The 19,952-nt window shown below is 47.8% G+C and overlaps 1 protein-coding gene and 1 non-coding gene across 2 annotated transcripts in view; both read left to right on the top strand.

The window, feature by feature from the left end:
* Positions 1-19,952, top strand: part of MRPL23 (mitochondrial ribosomal protein L23) — a 145,651-nt gene that overhangs the window by 12,047 nt on the left and 113,652 nt on the right. The window contains exon 2 of the mRNA XM_078682740.1: positions 19,591-19,713. Coding sequence (XP_078538866.1) covers positions 19,591-19,713 — 123 coding nt within the window. The remainder of the gene's footprint in view (positions 1-19,590; positions 19,714-19,952) is intronic.
* On the top strand, positions 10,367-10,541 carry LOC144825866 (small Cajal body-specific RNA 16). Its single transcript, XR_013609635.1, has one exon.

Here is a 19,952-nt window from a genome sequence, read left to right as displayed (position 1 = left end):
CAAATGAAATCAGCAACATGGGACACAAGCATTGGCATAGCCAATAGGTCCCGCTTTTGGGACCTTGTAAGTAAGTATAAGACTTTACGTTTACATTTACTTTGTATTTAGGATGCAGTAAATGTAAACGTGCAGTCTTACACTTCAGTTTTTTTAGGTCTCGCGTGGCAGCGCATGCGATGCTCGCCTCGCGAGATGTATTGTTAACAAAGACTTTCAGAAGAGGGCTTTAAGCCCCGCCCCTCATTTCCATTGGCTGGTGTCACTGTTTATGCTAAACGGTGGCCTGCCATTGGAAATGAGGATTTTTGGTTGACACCCTTTCACCTCCGAGCCGGACTCTGTGGCCTGCTTTGCTGCTGTCGTAAAGCAGTTTCATATCTTTATGGGCCATGTGTTTCTAAAAGCGCATGGCCCCATAAAGACAAGAGATCGATGCTGGTGAGCGCTTGTTTTTATTAGCAATGGTGGCCGTGCGTCTTCTGTGAACTTCTCCCTCCCGCTTTGGCTTTTCACCAGCGTTTGCATTTATTTGTTTACTTTCATCAGAGCGGTATAAGGGTGCCTGTTCCGTGCACTTTACCCTCCCGCTTTGAGCGACGTTTGCATTTTTGTTTTTAATACTCCACAACGTTTGATCACCCGATTCTGGATGGTTTATAGGCATTCCCTAAATCGTGTATCATGAGCATGGATCCATATTCTGGGGGTGATTAATATTCCTTTTTTTCACACTATACATTTATAAGCTCTGTGAATAACACATGCCTCTATTTACAAAATACGCACCTCACCATCCATCGCATCATTTTTATTAGCAATGACGGCCTCGGGTCTTCCGTGCAATTCCCCCTTCCGCTATGGCTTTCCACCAGTGTTTGTTTACTTTCATCAAAGCGGTACGAGGGCGTCTGTTCTGTGCACTTCCCTCTCCCACTTTGGCTTTAAGCGGCATTTGTATTTCTTTGTTTTTAATGCTCCAAGTTTGTTCACCCGGTTTACAAACGTTACCTACATAACGTGTCATTTTGTGTCCCTAGCATGGGTCCATACTCCAGGGGTGATTAATACTCATTTTTTAATTTTTTTATACACCTATTGCTCTCAATTTCGACATGTTTACAATATTCAGGTAAGTCACCCATATATGCACTTCCGATTGTCTCGTGTTATCACTCCACTGCAAAAAATATTGTACAATGCAATGGGTCTCGAATTTCTAAAAGTTTGAGCTATTGGCGTTGCAAATAATAATGCAAAGCCAATAGCTCAAACTTTCAGTAATGCGAGACCTATTGCATTGCAAATGCTTGTTTTTTTTACTTACAAGGTCCCAAAGGCGAGACCTATTGTCTATGCCAATGCTTGTTTTATTTGTTTGGAGAGGTAGGAGGGAAGGGGTTAATTATCAGGGGCGTTTGCTAGTGCTTTATGATTTAATTCTTTTTATTGAAATCGATACAGAAAAAGAAAAATTTCCCCACATACACATTTTGATTGTGTGCTAATTATAGGTGGCATAAAAGCAAATGGGGCCCAAGATAGGCGTGTTGCAACATACAAAATACAGCCTGATGAGGATAGCCACGGAAATGCAGAGATAAGGTGAAACAACAACAATAAGAACCTCCCGCCCCTCCCCCTCATCTGACCCCCCCCACCCTGTCCAGTGCTCATCCCACCCCAACCTTCCCCGCCGCTCCCCTCCACTATGCCTCCCCATCTGTATCTGCTAAGGGTCGGTCTCCTTTGGCTCCGTGAGCCTCAACAGTCAAAGGTATTTCTCTGAATTCCGTGATCAGAAGGGATCGAAATGTTTGCCAGAGCTCCTCATATTTATCTCCTTCCCCAGTCATGGTGAGCGATAACTTTTCCATGCCTAGTACATGCCACAACCTGTGCAGCCAGCCAGTGATGGAGGGAATAGTGGAGGTGCGCCAGTGTGCGAGGATATTTTGCACCGCGGAACCCAGTGCAATGGCTATTTGGCGTCCTCTGCGGGAGCATAAGGGGTATGTTAGTGGGCTAGGAAGCCCTAGTAAGACATACGCTGGAAAGCGTGGGAGCTCTGTTTGAAAGTGTTTGTCCACATCGTCAAGCACCTGTGTCCAGTAAGAGCGTAGTTGGTCACAGTCCCACAACAAGTGCACCAGGTTACCAACTTGGCCACAACCCCGCCAGCAGAACTTCTCTTTACTACGGTCCATCTCGTGCAACCGTTCTGTGGTGTAGTACCAGTATGTTGTTATTTTCGTGAGTGTCTCCGTGAGCCCCATGTGGTATGCGGAGTGACGTGCTCTATAGGATATCTTCTCCCATTCTTTGTGACTAAGGACCCTGCCTAGTTCTCTTTACCATCTCTCCCTGCCTGGGTTATAAATATGCGTTTGTGTTGTCAGCAGCATCTTGTAAAGGTCAGATATGAGTTTAGTGTCTGAGGTGCGGGATAGAAGCCATCGTTCATACGGCAGGAACCGTCTGTCTGTGCTCGTCCTCACCTGTGGTTGAAGTGCCCAGTGTCTGACTTGAAGGTAGCGCATCCGTTCCGACTCTGGGAAGCCATACTCTTGTTTAAAGTGTGGGAAGGGGATCACTCCCTCCGGGCTATAGATGTGATATAAGAATCGGCAACCTGCCGGCCTCCAATGTGTGAAAGTCGATCTCCTTGCGCCCGGGGTAAAGTCTGGGTTATCCACCAGCGGGGTAAGTGGGGATGGGAAGGTTGTAAGGTCATGGATGAGACAAGTGGCATCCCACACTTCTAAGGGAACCCGTGTGTTATACGAGGCGTAGAGGTTAGCAGGCTTGCGGATCTTCCGGAGAAAGGGGATTTCCTGCAATGGACGGCCGGCCACAGCCTGGTCCTGGAAGAGCCAGTGTTTCTCCGACTCCCATTTACTCCATTCGACCAGGTATCGCAATTGCGCCGCCTGGTAGTATTTATACAAGTCAGGTATCCCCAGACCCCCGATTCCGGGGCCAGCGTGAACAATGCCCTCTGCAGTCTGGGTTTCCGGCCCTGCCAGATAAATTGGCCAAGTTCGGTTTGTGTTTGCCGGATCCATCCGGCGGGTGGTCTCAACGGTAGAGCCTGGAAAAGATAGAGAATTTGAGGTAGGATGGTCATTTTGACCGCTGCGATCCTGCCCAACCAGGAGAGCGGGAAATGCTTCCACCGGCCTACCCCCTCCCGAATCTTCCCACGGAGTGTCGTGTAGTTAGCCACAGCCATGGTGTTAAGTGAAGGGGCCCAATTGGATCCCTAGATACGGGACCGTGTCCGATGCCCACTGGATGGGAAAGAGGCCTTGTAAATAAACTCTTGTGGGGGGGAGACAACGATAGATCTAAGGCAATCGACTTGTCTGTGTTCATTTTGAACTCGGCCACTTTGGCGAAGGCGTCCAACTCCGCTATACATGCTGGTACGGCGGTTCGTGGGCTTTCTAAAGAGAACAGTATGTCATCTGCGTAGAGACTGATGGTACGTGTGAAACCGCCAAACCTTATCCCTGTAGCTGCCTGATTTTGACGTATTCTCTGGGCGAGTGGCTCCATATACAGGGCAAATAAAAGGGGCGAGAGTGGACACCCTTGTCTCGTGCCCCTCTTGATAGTAAAACTGGTCGAACTGTAGCCATTCACCCGGACTATTGCAGTGGGGGACTTAAAAATGAGGTTGCAAAATTTATCTCCGATCCCCACCTTTACCATAACCAGTTCTAAATAGGGCCAATGGACTCGGTCAAATGCCTTTTCGGCGTCTACTGCCAACATCATTCTTTCTCCCTGCACTCGGGTAGCTTTTTCTATCAGGTGGACGATGCGTTTGGTATTATCTACCGTCTGGCGTTCGGGGATAAAGCCTGCCTGGTCTGGGTCTATGAGGCCGGGTAAATGGGGTGCTAGTCGGGCTGCGAGGATCCCCGTATAAAGTTTGAGATCTACGTTTTACAATGAGATCGGCCGGTAGGCCCCGCACCTAGTCCTGTCTTTCCCGGGCTTGGGGATGACCGTTATCGAAGCTCGTAGGACAGAGGTTCCCAAACCTTTTTGACCTGTGGCTCCCCTGACCTAATCGGCAGTTGGCCGTGGCTCCCCACCATTTTTTTACCGGTGGGTGGTGTGTACCTCCTGTTATCTTCCTTAAAGTATTTGGGACGCAAAGAAGGTATTATATTGGTTGGAATGCTTGAATTATTAATCTCATCCACTGGCAATCACTTTGGCTGCATCCCAATCCATCGTTTTTTTCCCCAACAGAGTGCCTGGTCCCAAACCCTTATTTATGCCAGCTGCTGCTTTCAGTACCTTTTGGTACTGAGACCCGCTCTGAGAAAATGGAACATTGAGTTTGGTCTGTCGTAATCAGTATCCCCAGCCTTATTTTTACACTAAAAATGTCTGTCCTTCCATCTGTGTGCCCATCTATATCCAAACATATTCAACCATTTGCACACCTATCCACCATATATCCTTCCGTCCATCATTCCACTTATCCATCCCTCCATCCACCCTTTCACTCATCCATCCATTATTCATCTACCCACCCTTTCACCCCATCCATCTGTACAATCATCCATGCATCCACTTTTCCACCCAGCCATCCATTCACTTACTCATCCATCCACCCATTCACTTACTCATCCATTCACCCAGTCATTTATCCTTCCACCCATTCACCCTTTTAGTCATTCATCCTCCCTTTCTCTCTCCATCCCCCTTTCACTTATCCATCCATCTACCCACCCATTTACTCATCCATTCATGAATCCATCCATTGATCCTATTACTCATCCATTCTTTCACTCATCCAACCATCCGTTCACTCATCCAGCCATCCGTTCTCTCATCCACCCACCCTTTCACTTCACTCATCTATCCATCCTTTTGTCCATCTACCCCCTTTCACTAACTCATCTTACATCCACCCTTTCACTCATCCATTCATTCACCATTTCACTTATCAATTCATCCATCCACCCATTCACTTGCCCATCATCTACCCTTTCATTCATCCACCCATCCATCCTTTCAAACACCCATCCACCAATTCACTCGCCCATCAGCTGCCCTTTCACTCATCCATCCTTTCACACACCCATCCACACTTTTACCCATCCATCTACCCTTCCACCCATACATCTACCCTTCCACTTATACATCCATCTATTTACCTTTTCTCTCATCCATACTTCCATTCATTTACTCATCCATCCACCCTTTTTTCATTATCTATCAATTCCCCCTTTCATTCATGCATTCATCCTTTCAGTAATCCATCCAGCCATTCAGACATTCCTGAACTTATTTACTCACCCACCTTTTCACATTATGAGCTGAGCCTTTGTTTGCAGAGTTGCAGGCAGAAGAGTCCCATCAAGAATGAACTACAGCAAGGGGTGGGCTGGTGGAGAGTTCACTATGCCCCTGCACATAGGCAGACTGAAAACGTAGAAGTCATGCATGATGCACAGTGCCAGGATGTGAGGTTACTGTAACATGGTGTTGTTTCCAGGGCTTTAAGCGGTGTAAAAAAACTGGGGGTCTCTTCAAAGGGGGTGGTGGATGTATTTAAGAGCGCAGTTTAAAACACCTAGGATAAAAATCTGCGCTTAGCTTAGTGTTCCGCCTCACTGGTATTATGTTGTCTCTGTCATTGCATCCAGATATATAATACAGCAAGTATCATTACACCTCAACAAGCCAGGACTATTGGCTTTGTCAATGGTTGCTAGTTTCTAAAAAAAAAAAAGCAGCAACCATGGCTTTGTTGAATACAATATTGAAAAAACTTCTGTTCTAAAATGACAGGACAGTGAGAGAACGATAACCCGTTCATTTTAACTTGTTTTACAGGCTTCTTTGAATGAAGTGTTTTCTAACGTTTTACTTTTTATCGTACTGAATGCCCTTCTGTACACTGAGGCAGGAGGAGGCCACTACATGGTGTCACACCCCCAGACTGCCCCATTGTCATTCAGTAAGTGGCAATCGGCGGCATACTGAATGACAATGGGTGGCAGGGGCTGCTCTTGTGCTCCTGGAGGAGTGTGAGGCGCCTCCAGCAGCAGGGGTGAGGCCTCTCACAGGGGAGCAGCGCTGCCCTGTGAGAGCCAACATTTCAGATAAAAGGCCCGTGGAATTTACGGACGGTTGGTCACCCTAGTGTGCGCGGCGCCCCTGGCACCTCATTACGGCGCACCGGGGCGCCGCGGCGCACAGTTTGGGAACCACAGTCGTAGGAGGTCAGACGGTATCGCCCCAGGTTTGGCAAACGTGTTGAATAGGCGGGTGAGGATCGGGGCGAGCGTAGCGCAGAATTTCTTATAGAAGATGGCTGGAAAGCCATCTGGCCCCGGTGCCTTCCCCAGTTTGAGCCTAGAGATAGCGACGATAACCGCTTCTATGCGGATGTCTCTCTCGAGATATTCCGTTTGAGGCGCAGATAGAGAGGGGAGCGTGACCGAGTCTAGGAAGGCAATAGCCTCTGGGCCGTTCAGCGGGCTGCCCGCATAGAGGGTGGCGTAAAAATCGCGGAAAACATCCGCTATATCGGCATCCTCCGAGACACAGGACCTGTCGGGTCGGGCAATCTCTTTGACCTTTTGCTGTTGGCGTGTAACTCGTAACCTATTTGCTAACAGGTGGCCACATCTGTCGCCTCCGGTATAATAGGCATGCCGCAGCCTTAGAGCCGCGAATTCCGCTCGGTCCATGTCTAATGCCGACAACTGGTGTCGCATGGCCTTGAGTTGCTTCCAAATTCTTGGGGCACCGGTTCTCTGGTGCATTTGCTCCAGCTCGTGGACTCCTTGTGTGAGTTCGTCGCGTTTACGCTGTCTGTCCCTATTTTCTGCGGTTGAGAGAGCTATAAATTCTCCGCGGAGAACCGCCTTAAAGCTGCCCATTGCGTCGCAATGGTTGTGTCGTAATTGGCATTGTGGGAAAGGTAGTCTTTGATTGCGTCTCGAATGTGTTTCACCACGTCCCCTCTGTGCAATAACGTGTCTCTAAGGCGCCATACTCTAGGGGGGTATGACGTAGGTGGTGACTGGTGCATGGTCTTAGAGTGAGACAACTCTTATTTCTGTTGAAGTCGCTAATGTGCACACTGGGCCTGAGGCTAAGAGGTGGTCCAATCTGGCGTATGTTTTGTGTGCATTGGAATATTATGAATAGTCTTTATCTTGAGGTTGGCTTCTGTGCCAGAGATCGTGTAAATCCAGGTCCCTCATCCGATCTATGCTGTTAGCTGAGAGCGCCCCCGCCTGGTGAGTGCATTGGGCAGACCTATCTAGGATATTATGAAAGACTAGGTTGAGATCGCCCCCCAGGATAATGTGCCTGTCTGGCGTGGCTGTGGCTTCCGTAAGGGCAGAGTGCAGGAACTGTTCCTGGCCCTCATTCGGGGCGTAAAGGGACCCAACAGTAAACTGCGAAGCGATATGCAAGCAGTCTCCCTCTAAGTTCTGCGCGTTTATGTATGACCTCCCCTTTGAATTGTCGTGCCACTAGAATCACTACTCCAGCTGTCTTGGTGGGGCTGGAAGAGAAGATCTGCGCCGGGAATTTACGAGAGTACAGCCTATGGCAATCTCGCGCCAGTAAATGGGTCTCCTGTAATAAGCATATATCCGCTTGTGCGTTTTCTAGACAGGATAAGATCGCTCGTCGTTTAATAGGGTTGTTAAGACCCTGCACATTGAGGGTCACAATGTTAAGGGTGGCGGGTGGCATAACTGTCGAGGAACCAGGTCATGCTCATGTTTGGACAGATGACGCCATGGGTGTAGGCCCATGTGTGTCACGTAAGGAGGTCCTGTTCCTGTGGGAAAATGCGGGTCGTGAGCTGAGTTCAGGTTTGGAGCACTGGACATCCCAGACCCCCCATCCCCCTTCATACCCTAACGCCTCCAAACCCCCTACCCACCCCTCCCTAACCCCAACCAGGAACTCCCAAGTGTGAATCATAGTCCCAGGCCTATCAAGACTTAGTACAGGCATGTGGTAACGTTTCGTGGAGGAGTGTGTGGCAGCGGCGACCTCGTTGGCCCCCCGCCCGTCCCCCCTCAGTCCCACATAGACTCAGTGCTAAGAAAAAGCCCCCTGTCTCTGCTGCTTCAGTTCAATGCCGCTGTGTCCTTAGACACTTCCTGGATAGCTGATGCCTGTTCCTGTGCCACTGTCGCTGGGTCTGATTTAAGATTGGCCTTGGGTAAACGTCTGCTTCCCACTCGTTGCCATCCATCTTGCAAAGTTCGCCGCGACTCCTCCTGTGAGGGTCGTAAAGATGCCTCTCCAGCCTTGGAGTCCTTATCGAGGTCGATGCCCAGCAGGGCACATGTCTCGCAGTGATCTGAGTTGATGCAGAACCCCTTTCCATTTAAAGATTAGCCTGAAAGGGTGGCCCCAAGAATATGGAATCCCATTATCACGTAACAATGTCGTGGCTACCTTAAATGCCTTCCTCTTTTGCAGGGTGATGGCCGAGAGGTCCTGGTACAGTGCCATTGGGTAGCCTTGAAATTGGAGAGGTTGTTTCTGGCGTGCCTCTCTCAATATTCTTTCTTTCAAGGGAAAATCAGGTAGGAAGGCCAAAATATCCTGAGGGGGAGCAGGTGCCCAGCGCGCTAGGCCCACCCTGTGTGCCCTATCGATGCGTATTTCAAAGTCATCAGTTTCCCCCAGAATCTCCCGGAACATTCCTTATAGAAAGTGAGCGACACTATTCCCCTCTGCTTTGGATGGCACGCCTTGGACCCTTATGTTGTTCCTCCGAGAACGGTTCTCGAGGTCTTCCGCATGCGCCTGAAGATCGACTTGTTGTCGCGGAGGCGAATAACTTCTTGCTGAAATTGTTCTACCTCCTCGCTCCTAGTCTGTTCTGCTTCCTCCACCGCCGCCACTCGTTCCCCCAAACTATCCACCATCACGGCGCTCCCCGGCCATGTCCTGTTTTAGCGTCTGGAAGTCCTCTCGCAAAGAGTTAAATAAAGTCTCCAAGAACGATTTAGTGATGGGGGGCCCCTCTGTCCTTTTGCCCTGTAGTGTCTTTCGCCATTGTCGGGGTCGGCGGGCTCTTCTCTCCCTTAGGGGTGCCCTTGACCAGCATGTCCTTTATGGTGCGGCCGCCCCATTGTCCCACAGTGGCCATGGTGCGCCGGCTGTTCTAGCCCTGGAGAGCCTCGCAAGCTTGCCCACTCGAATGGGGTCCGCTCAGGGGAGTGCGTGCTCACTTGGAACTCGGGCACCGCAGGCCGCGATCTGGGCTCCTCGCGCCGTCTACTGCACCGCGCCAGCCACGTGCCCCGTCCACCGGTGTGCTCTGTGTTCAATGGGGGATAGGCCCCACCGAGGGCCCGCTCCAAGCACCTCTCTCAGCTAGGCAGCGCAGATTGATCGTCACTAAGTCCGCTTGAGCCAGATCCGGCGCAGGCCCTAGCCTGTCCCGCCTGGCTCAGTCACCCCGCTGGCAAAGCGCTATGAGCTCTGGGCAAGCACCACTGGTACTGGCGTTCCAGTCCATGTCCTGTGGGCCCTGGCCCCTTCTCTCGGGGCGATTGTGCGCAGTCAGCAGGTCTGCCCCTCAGTCTATGCCCATGGGTGTTCTCTCCGCCTCGCTGGTCTCCCGCCACCCCTCCTTGCTGCTTCTGTGCTGCGGGCAGACTGACCTCCGTAGGCCCCAAAGCCTGGGGATCGATTTTCGCCCTTCCCTGCCGGCGTTCTCTCCACCGCCGGGCGGTTTCTCGCGGCTCGCCTCGCTCTTCCCCTCCGGCTCCTGACCTCTGCTCCGGTCAACGACCCCTCGGCAGGCGTCCTCTTGGTGGGTCTCCCGGGCGGGAACTCGTCGCGGCTTTCTCCAGGGTCTCGGCCGCCATTACACCCGGGCAGCAGTCTGGACCTTGCTTCGTGGGGGGAAGGCTATCGGCAGTCTCTCGCCACCAAAGGGACGGGCGCCAGTTGCCCCTGTGTTGCTAGGCACAAATCACTCCAGCCTGGGGGCTTAAGTGCTGAATTAGGGTCACAATGGGGATTGGGGCCGGGAAGCCACACGAACTAGTGTCTACTCAGGCCGCCATCTTAGCCACCTGCTAGTGCTTTAAACCTGGGCTGCGTGGAGCTTCTTGCGAGCAGGAATGCAAAATATATTTGGAGTCTGTTGTAAGGTTTTATATAGCGCCCATGGGGGAAGCTGTAAAGAATGAAAGTGATCTGTGTTACCCTCCCCGGGAACGTGGCCGGCATAAACCCACTTTTTTTTTTTTGTTTGATTTTTATGATTGAACTTTAAGTGTAAATTGCTTTACTGCCTGTTCTTGCACGTGTGAGTGGATATTTCATTTCGCTCTGGGTGATCGAGCGCATGGGCAAGGAGGATGGCTCTTGTGTGGCTGACCCCTGTGCTCAGTTGGATATCAACGCAGCCAGTCCTGGACCTAGAGAAACCAAAGAGCCACCTCCTCAGAGGGACTCGTGCAGTAACAGGTGTGAACATCTTGGCAGCAGTTTGGTGATCATGTATGATACTGCAAACACGTGTGAAGGTGGACTACCCGATGACTAAAATTTGTATATTTTGCCTGGTTTAGTAGAACCTGGTTCATAAAAGCAGCTAATCAAATAACATAGTTAGTGTAATTCGTTAATGTAAGTTGAAGCCCTGAAAGATATATTTAGGACAAGCTCCTTAAACCTGAGTCAATTGTTTGAGCACCAAATGGACAAGAGGCAAACAAGCAACAAACCAAAAGAGATATATTCACCAATTGATTTAATGTACTTAGTTTATATTAGTACTGGTTGTAATATGGCCTGAATACTGTTTTAATGTATATACTATTATTCACTGTATAAACTTTGCACCCAAGAATAATTCCTTCACACGCTTTAAATAAGGCATGTCCTTTGGAAGTAATGCTCATGAATAATGTGGTTGAATTGCTTGAATTAACCTGACCGCCCTCACTAGATTGTAAATTACCAATGATTGTAATGTGGCTTGCATACAGTTTCATCGTATACATGGCTCCCTTTTTTCAGTGTATATAATGTGCACCTAATTTATTACACACTGTATATAATTCATGTCCTTTGACAGTAATGCTTGTAAATAGTGTGCCTTTAGTGCTCGTTTTTTTCTTAAGATGCCACAATGAACAGTGAATACTTCTTCTCCACCTCCGGTCCCCGGCGGTTGGCCCCGTGAGTCTTTCAACTCTGGCCTTCGCCGCACGTTTCTTACACGTTTTCCCGCGGCTCCGTTCTTTAATTAACAGCCTGACGGGGCAGCCCGCACTCAATGCGTGCAGGGAGACGGAACGGTTCTACAGATCTTTGCTATCACCAGGTAACTTGACACCGGTTTTCATGCGGCTTAACTGTGAATCTTTTACCGCCGCCTGCTAATAGTGTTTCTAAGGCCTCCCTTTTACCTTATAGATCGCCGATCAGTTCAACCGTGATTAACACACGGAACTCGATGGTGTTTCTTTTCTTCCTTATTTTTGCACTCCGGACAAACTCTGAGGTATGTTTTGACCAGCCTTATCGTTTGTCATTGCAGCTGGCCTGTAACTGCCATTATATCATTATTGATGCCCCTTCAATACCTCATGAATTGTTTCTTCTTCCCCAGTGCACAATCCAATCATTAGATGAATATACCCTGCTAATCCTAGTATGACGCATACAAATGCTTGGCTCCCCATCACGCAAGTTGCGGAGAATAAGCCCCCTTTTCCTTTCTTTTAATCGCGCACCATTCATTGATGCTAAGCAACAAACCTGACCCTATCCTTCTCTACCCCCAAGTGACTTAGCCACCTCTCCCAGGTTACCCGTCAACACCTCACCCCAGGCTGTAGGTAGGCTGTATATGACGGTGACTGACAACCGTACGTATTGTAAAAGAAAAGAATACGAAGTCCTCCTTTCCTTCTATGCCACAGAATTTCCTTCCTTTTCACTGACCAAACACTGAGCACCTCTCCTTCATGCACGTTCCCCCTTGGAGCAACCTTCATCCCCCTCTACTAATTGAATTAAATTTGATTTTTCACCTGAAACTAAGTACATTAAATCAAATCGTGAATGTATCTCTTTTGGTTTGTTGCTTGTTTGCCTCTTGTCCATTTGATGCTCAAACAATTGACTTCGGTTTAAGGAGCTTGTCCTAAATATATCTTTCAGAGCTCCAACTTACATTAACAAATTACACTAACTATGTTATTTGATTAGCTGCTTTTATGAACCAGGTTCTAGGACCATTGTTTTTTGTACCAGTAAGTGCCCAGGTCCAGGACTAACCTTGGGAAACCCCATTTTTTGAAATGGTTTAGTAGCTCAGCAGGTGACCTGGAAAAAGGTACATATGTGCATGCTTTGGTTACAGGGAAACAAGTGCTGCCCACCGCCGTAGTGTGACTACGAGCCTTGCTTGCAATTACAAAACGAAAAGGGAATACTGTCAAAGTAACGTTAAACTAATTATCTCAAGTAGGTTTCTGAACTTGGCTGTTTAGCCCGTTCGTCTTTAGGAAATCTGCTCAACTTACTTGTTTTATCTGTTCTGGTGTAATTTAATTTTAGTTTTCTTAACTGAGACTGTCTTCTTCCTAGCAGTCCCTGTTTAATCTAGCTCGTGGTCAAAGGCAAGCACAACAAGCACGAAAAAAAAACAGACCCACAAAGCGTTTCCCTTGTGGGAGCGAGCAGGGGCACCATCTGCTTGAAAGTTAATTACAAATAGATGTCGCCAAAACACGCTCGCGCAAGGGAATCGCCAAACGTGCACGCGTTGCCATTGAAAGCAATGCAAAGCGTGCACGTTTTTGGCTTAAAAAGCAAATCTATTCCTAAAGGTCTCCTCCTATACAGCGCATGCGCGCTGCATAGGCGATACCTAAAAAGGGATAGTAAAGCAGTCTGGCATTCTTAAATCGTGAGAAATAGGATTGTAAAATTGGTTAAGCTCACGTTTCGGTTGCAGGGCATAAAGCTGGTAAATTGGTTAATGAACTTGCTGGAAAGATATGCTCAGAGGTTTCGGTTTTTACATTCAGACATTAACATGTCTACTGTGGGTGTTGTTTTTAGCGTGCAGGTAATGTATTTCTATTTTATATAGGATAGCTCAGTGGGTTAATGCCTTCGTTTGAAAAATCCCTATTCAACCTGCATGTTGACGTTAACATCAGGTTAAATAACTCATTATACGCCGACAGTAAACAGTGCTTCATAAAACGCTCAACACTGTGATTCTAAGTTAAGCCTGACTGTTTTTGTGCCAAGCTACCAGAGTGCTAGCACATGTTAATTTAGTGAATGTTGTGCTTCAACCTGACTAGGATTGTGGTTGTTGCTTGAAGGATTTCCACCCCCTCAATTAAAAACCTGATTTCTTACAACACTCCACTGAACCCGCCTCCCAATACACCATGATAACTTATCCACTACACTGAGACTTACAGCACTCACCAAGGGGCATCCAGTTACCTGAAGTGGTGGAGACACAGTTTCATGCACACATCACTGCTAATATGCATCTCAAGCAGGTAGGAGACTGTCACACCCTTGGTATAAGAGAAAAGGCTGAGTTAGGGTTACTGGGTGTTTGAAGTGGTAAACCTTATACTCAGGGACATAGAATAAAAGATGTCTCCCAGTTGTAAACATCACACTGCTACCCACAAGACAGGCATTAGTTATTCACCAGAGAGATTATTTCCCTGTGACTGAAATGGGGCCTTCGGATGCACTTAAACCAGTGTGGCATATCAGCACTTGTCTCGGGGCCTCAGACAGTAGCTGGTGTAAAATATTGGAACAAGAGGCTTTACAGGAAGGCAAAATAAAAATCTGCAAAATTATGGAGCTCTCTCAGGAGTTTCATTCATACAAATAAACATCCTCTTGATAACCCATCAAATCTTGATAACCCATCAAATCTTCATGATTTCCTTGCTTAAACATGTTTTTTTGTGGTCTGTGCCTTAAGCTGGGTTGATGCTTACTGGAAAGTGCTATACTTTAAACTGTGCACAGTGTGAATTTTTATCATCGGGTGATATTGTGCTTTGCATGTATGTGGTATTTGTATATCACAAACCTAGACAAGAGGCAACCCAGGGCTCTTTACTGTCAAAGGTGCAAAGTTACAGTCAGTGAGTGATGGGAGGGAAAGCTAGGTTCTGAGAGTAGAAGGGGAATGGGAATGTTAGTTCATTGTGATATTGTGCTTTTTCAGTATGCGAGTCTTCAGCTGCTTTTTGTATTGAAGCATGGTTTGAGTGGTAGTGAATGATACTCGGATATCGTTCCTGATCGTCGTTGCATTGTTGTTGTTTTTTTTATTAATTGCACTTCTTTGGCTCTAGTCTGATGGCGTCCTGGCTGCAGGTGTGCTTAGAATCACAAGATGTGCTGAGCTTGTCAGCCAGACAGGCACGCATGCCAGTTGTGGTGGTTTTACAGATGCTGCTGCTCGTTTTGAAGATGGTGCGGGCTATCCCGGTGAAATTGTCAAGGCGTCTGGGGTTGACCATATTATTCCAGGTACTTAGTGAGACATGCTGTGGCGTGCTGAATGTCCTTAAGGGAGACTAATGTGAAGTCTAGGTGGCACAGGGCATTGTCACCATCCAGCTGCAGAAATATGAGGCTTTGAGTCTCAGCATTCGCTCAGCATACTGTGATTCTGGGCAAATGACTTAATCTTCCTGTGCCTTTGAAAAATGAATGTGATCTGGTGTAATGTAACTGGTACTCTCAGTGCAGTGCTATAATGTTATGTTTCAATGCCGAAGCTTCCACATGTAAAAATGTTTCTTGAATTTTGAAGAGGTATTGTCATATTTTATGTATTGGTTTATATGATTACTTAGGAAACATTTTCAGGGCTCGGCTTCTGAACGGGCTCTAGCATCCGAGCCAGAACTTTAGCTCGGCTCTCCATGTTAATTTGTAAGCTCGCTCAGCTCTACATAAAATAAACAAAATGCATGCGAGAAAGGGGCTATGAAGAGAGGGGGGCATTATTGGAGTGTGGCAGTAAGAGAATATGTGGCGAGGTAGGCCATGTGGGGAGTGGGAACAGCGGAATGCCAAAGAAGAGTGCCTCGCCCGTTGCCACCAGCGCTAATGCCGGACCTGTCTGCCTCACCCTTATTTGTAGCAGTATGACGTCAACAGCTTGTATCCTTTTTTGTTTCTCTTCAAGCCTGCACGCTTTGGGATATTGCCTACTTTTATGCTAGTAAAAAACCCACATTGATCTTTAACAAGCATAAAAGGTGAAGGTCCATTGCTTGCTGCAGTGTCCCAGCTGCCACTCGTCACGGCGCTCAGTGTGACGTGCACTCAGAGCCTTTTTCATGATCGACGGTAGCACGCTCGGGTTATGGTTGCTGCCTGCCTGTCCGTGGCTGTTGGGGCCAACCGTCACCAGAGACCCACTGCCCATTACCGTCCGAGCCTGCGGGGTCTCCTGTTTCATTGGAAGAGGACCTAAAACCAGATTTGCGACGCCCTCTGGTAGCGTTGCTGGCTTCTCTCTGCGCCTCAATAGTGTTTGAGCCAGTTGGGACAACGCGTCAGTTTCCTCATTGTACACAAAGGCCTGTATGCTGGCGCTTGATTTGCTTTAATGCTCCTCCCGCTAGTGAGTTAATTGGAATGGGAGGTGGCGGCTCGTAATGTCCAGTTCGCTTCATTGGTGTGCAGGGAGGCGTCACTCGAGCTTGGATTTGGCTGTTTCCTGTGTTAGTCATTGCCCGCGATCCCTGCCTGGGAGAACACCAGCCACAGCCATTGCCACCACCCGGATCGGAGTGCCTAATAGGATCCTGGCGGGGCCCTGAAAGTGACTTCGCAAAGCGAAAGTGTTCTGCTGGGGCGGGTTGTCGTTGCCCTGAAAGTGACGGCACGCGCACACTAGCGAGTGGCAAATGGCATCTGTGCACGTCACACGTACTCTTGTGCGCGTGATAGCAAGCTGTTCGGCGCTTTGGTAGCACTTTTCAAACAGCTACTAAATGTCTCTGCCCGACCAGCGCATGCGCTGTCTCGGCCAGACCAGCACATGCGCTGGATCAGGCTGAGACCTAAAAACGGCCTGAGCACCTGAAGTTTAATTGGGAAATCTGTGGGTCTCTGTGGAAAGCCACAAAACCACAGTTGGAACGTAGGAGGGAAGGATAGCTAGCTCCAGTGTCATCGGCAACTGAAACTTTGCAAGCACCCGTAGTACTAATTCAGGCTTGTAATCCGAATGGCCGATCTGTGGCCATAAGAAAGATGAACACATTTCTAGAGGCAAGTATGTCATGTACTGGTTGGAGAAATACTGCTTTTGGGCTGATAGACTGTCAAACACATGCATCGATCACCGTCCTATGGCAGGTGGTCATGACAGACTGTCTTTCGAGAGGAAAACTACAGTTCAGGGATAGACATGAAAACGGAAGAATATTGGCTCTTGTGATTTAGATTTCTAGACTTCAGAAATGGATCATAAAAATGTTACACTTGCAAGGGTCTCTAATGGTACCTTTAGCTCTGAGGCAAGGTCTGCTTATTGCTTTTCCCGTTTGAGAAGGATAGTGAAACTACTGGTACACTGGGATGAGAGCAGGAGTGCAGGCGTGCAGAGAGTTGCGTAGAGCATCATAGAGAGGAGTAGTGCCATGGTGTGGTATAGAGTAGATAAGAGTGTGGAGTAGAGTTTAATGCAGTAGAGCGTCAGAGTGGAGTATCATGGAGTAGAGTGTTTTGGAGTAGAGTGGCCTAGAGCGAAGTGGTGCAAAGTACATTGGTACAGAGTAGATTGGCGCTGGGTAGAGTGGCGGGTGGATTGTTTCGGAGTGGAGTGGTGTGGCGCAGAGTGTTGAATAGTAAAGTGGAGTAGAGTGCAGTGGTGCAGAGTAGTTGACGTAGAGTGCATTGGCTTTGAGTAAAGTAGTGTATAGTGCACTGGCGTGAAGTGGTGTAGAGTAGATTGCAGTGGCGTGGAGTGACATAGAGTAGATTGTTTCAGAGTAGAGTGAAGTGGTGTAGAGTTGAGTGGTACAGAGTAGAGTGCAGTATTGTGGAGTGGTGCAAAGTAGACTGGAGTTGTGTCAAGTGCAGTGGTGGTAAGTAGAGCGGGATAGGGTGCATTGGCATACAGTGGACTGGTGCAGAGTAGAGAGGCATAGAGTGAAGTGATGTAGAGTGCAATGGTGCACAGTAAATTAGAGTGAAGTAGAGTGCAGTGACATAGTGCAGTGGTGCACCGTAGAGTGGGGTGCAGTATTTCAGAGTGGGGAGCAGGGGTGCAGGGTGCAGTGTTGGTGCAGAGTAGAACAGAGTGCCGTAGATATTTGCGAAGTAGATTGACTTAGAGTGCAGTGGCGTAGAGTTTACTGGTTTTGAGTAAAGAGTTGTAGAGTGCATTGGCATAGAGGGCAGTGGCATGAGTGCACCGGCATAAAAAAGAATGGCGTGGAGTGACGCGGGGTAGATTGTAATAGCATAGAATAGAGTGGCATAGTGTAGATTGTTCCAGAGTGAAGTTGCGTAGAGTGCAGTGGTGCAGAGTAGATTAGATTAGAGTGGAGCGATGCAGAGTAGAGTGGCATAGTGTAGTGGCGTATAATGCATTGGCATAGTGGCACAGAGGAGAGTGCAGTGGTGGAGAGTGCAGTGGCGTAGAGTGCATCGGCGCAGAGTAGAGTGTTGCAGTGACGTACTGTTGCAGAGTAGAGTGCAGTGGTGTAGAGTGTATTGCATGCAGTGGTACACAGTAGATTGGCATAGAGAGCTGTTGTAATGTACAGTGGTGCAAAGTAGACTGAAGTGACACAGAGTACAATGGTGTATAGTGTAGTGGCATAGTGTTGTAGAGTATAGTGACGTAGAATGCAGTGGTGCTGAGTAGATTGGCATAGAGTGCATTGGATTTGAGTAAAGTGGTTTAGAGTGCATTGGCATAGAATGCAGTGGTACAGAGTGCAGTGGAGTGATGCAGGATAGAGTGAAGTGGCGCATAGTGGATTGGTGCAGGGTAGAGGGTAGTGCCTGCAGAGTAGATTAGAGTGGTGTAGAGTGGATTGGCATATACTGAACTGGTGCAGAATGGAGTGGTACAGAGTTATGTATTGTTAAATTTAATATATCGTTCAAATCACCCATGGTCATCCCTGCGCTGCAGACAGTAGCAGGCAAGCATCTACAAAAGAGATCTCATTGGAACAAGGAGGCTTTCAATAGTTTCCTAAATTGCCAATAATTTGAACATGTCCGAATATGCACTGGGAGTCTGTTCCAATAGACAGGGGCCAGGTAAGAAAAGGTTCTCCGTCCACATGTAGTCCGACGGGTGTGGGGGACACACAACAGGGCTTTGTCCTTGGATCTTAGAATTCTGGTGGGTACAAACCATTTAACTTTCTGTTGGAGATAGCTGGGGCCATTGCCCCTTATAGCCTTATATGCGAGGCAGCAGATATTAAATGCTCCTTTTTCTTACCGACAGCCAGTGCAGAGACTTCAATGAAGGAGCCGACTGGGTACCCAGTGGAAGATTTAGAATAAGTCTGGCAGCCGAATTTTGCACCGCCTTTAGTTTAACCAAGAGCGTCTCATTAGTTGCGGCCAATAGAACGTTCCCGTAATCGAGTCGACTCACTACTAGATCTTGAACTAATGATGTTCTCGCAGAGAGGATTAGAAAAGGAAATATTCTGCGTAGGAGACGCATATTATGGTAGCAATTGCCAGTGGTAACTAGGATATGATCTTTCACAGAGAGGGCTTGATCAATTTTTATGCCAAGATTCTTCACTGATTGTTTGGGAGATGGGACTAATCCTAGTTGGGAGGGCCACCACTCATTAGACCACAGCATGCTGGCTTTGCCAAACAGAATGATCTCGTTCTTGTCTGCGTTCAGTTGTAGATAATTGTCTGTTATCCAACTCAAAATGGCTAGCGGAAGAGCGCATTGCGGTGGGTGCAGTGGTGTAGAGCAGAGAAGCATAAAGTAAAGTGGCAAAGAGTGGAGTGATGCAGGGTAGAGTGCTGTGGCGTAAAATGTAATGTAGATTAGAGTGTATTGGCATATAGTGGACTGGCATAGAGAGGAGTTCTACAGAGTAGATTACAGTGGTGCACAGTAAAGAGGCATGAAGTGTAGTAGCATAGGTTGGAGAGGTGCAGAGTAGAGTGAAGTCGCCAAGTATATTAATTTGTTTTGATCGTGGTAAAATATTTGTTTACACCACACTTTAAAATGACACAAAATGTGCTTCATTTGTTCTTTCCTAATTGTGATATATTCTAAAATATCTGCACAGTTAGTTTTCAGACATTTATTTTTTGTTGTGTGTTACAAAAAAACAACCTTGTACAGCCTTCCTCCAGCACACCCTCAGTAGCCAGCATGATTGTTACATAAATCCTCTCACTTTGAAGTCCGAGAAAGAAAAATAAATACGCAGGAATTAAGATTTCTGACTTCCACTACTTTGGATTTCCAGAACCATAATACCGGAATAAATTAATGTCCCTATTTACAACAGTCTAAAAGTTTGCTTTTTTTCCCTTTCACAGATATCCACTCTATCAGCAAGGAAACCCACAGCTACGCATCTTTAGGACCAACTTCTTCATGACACTGGTGAGGCCAGGAAGGGAACAACCTGAAGATACTGTACAATTCCGCACTGCCCTGGAGTAAGTAGATGCCGTCGAGAATGGTGTTTTCAAGCAATACGTAAGCGCGTGCAGACTGAAGAGCATTTTTGGAGGCTGCAGCCAGAGTAAGGGCACACTGCGCCAACACCTCAGAGAGAAATTTCAGAGCATGTATTGTGGAATAAGTGCTCACTCCCGATAGTCTATTCAGAGTACGAAGCCCTAAAGCAAGTGCATGGACATTGAATCCCTGGAATACATTCAGAGCTTAGGGTGTT

The sequence above is a fragment of the Lissotriton helveticus genome, chromosome 3_1, assembly GCF_964261635.1.
Source record: "Lissotriton helveticus chromosome 3_1, aLisHel1.1, whole genome shotgun sequence".
In the NCBI taxonomy this organism is placed as follows: domain Eukaryota; kingdom Metazoa; phylum Chordata; class Amphibia; order Caudata; family Salamandridae; genus Lissotriton; species Lissotriton helveticus.
The sequence above is the reverse complement of the archived record's forward strand: the minus strand, read 5'-3'. Positions and strand labels throughout refer to the sequence as shown.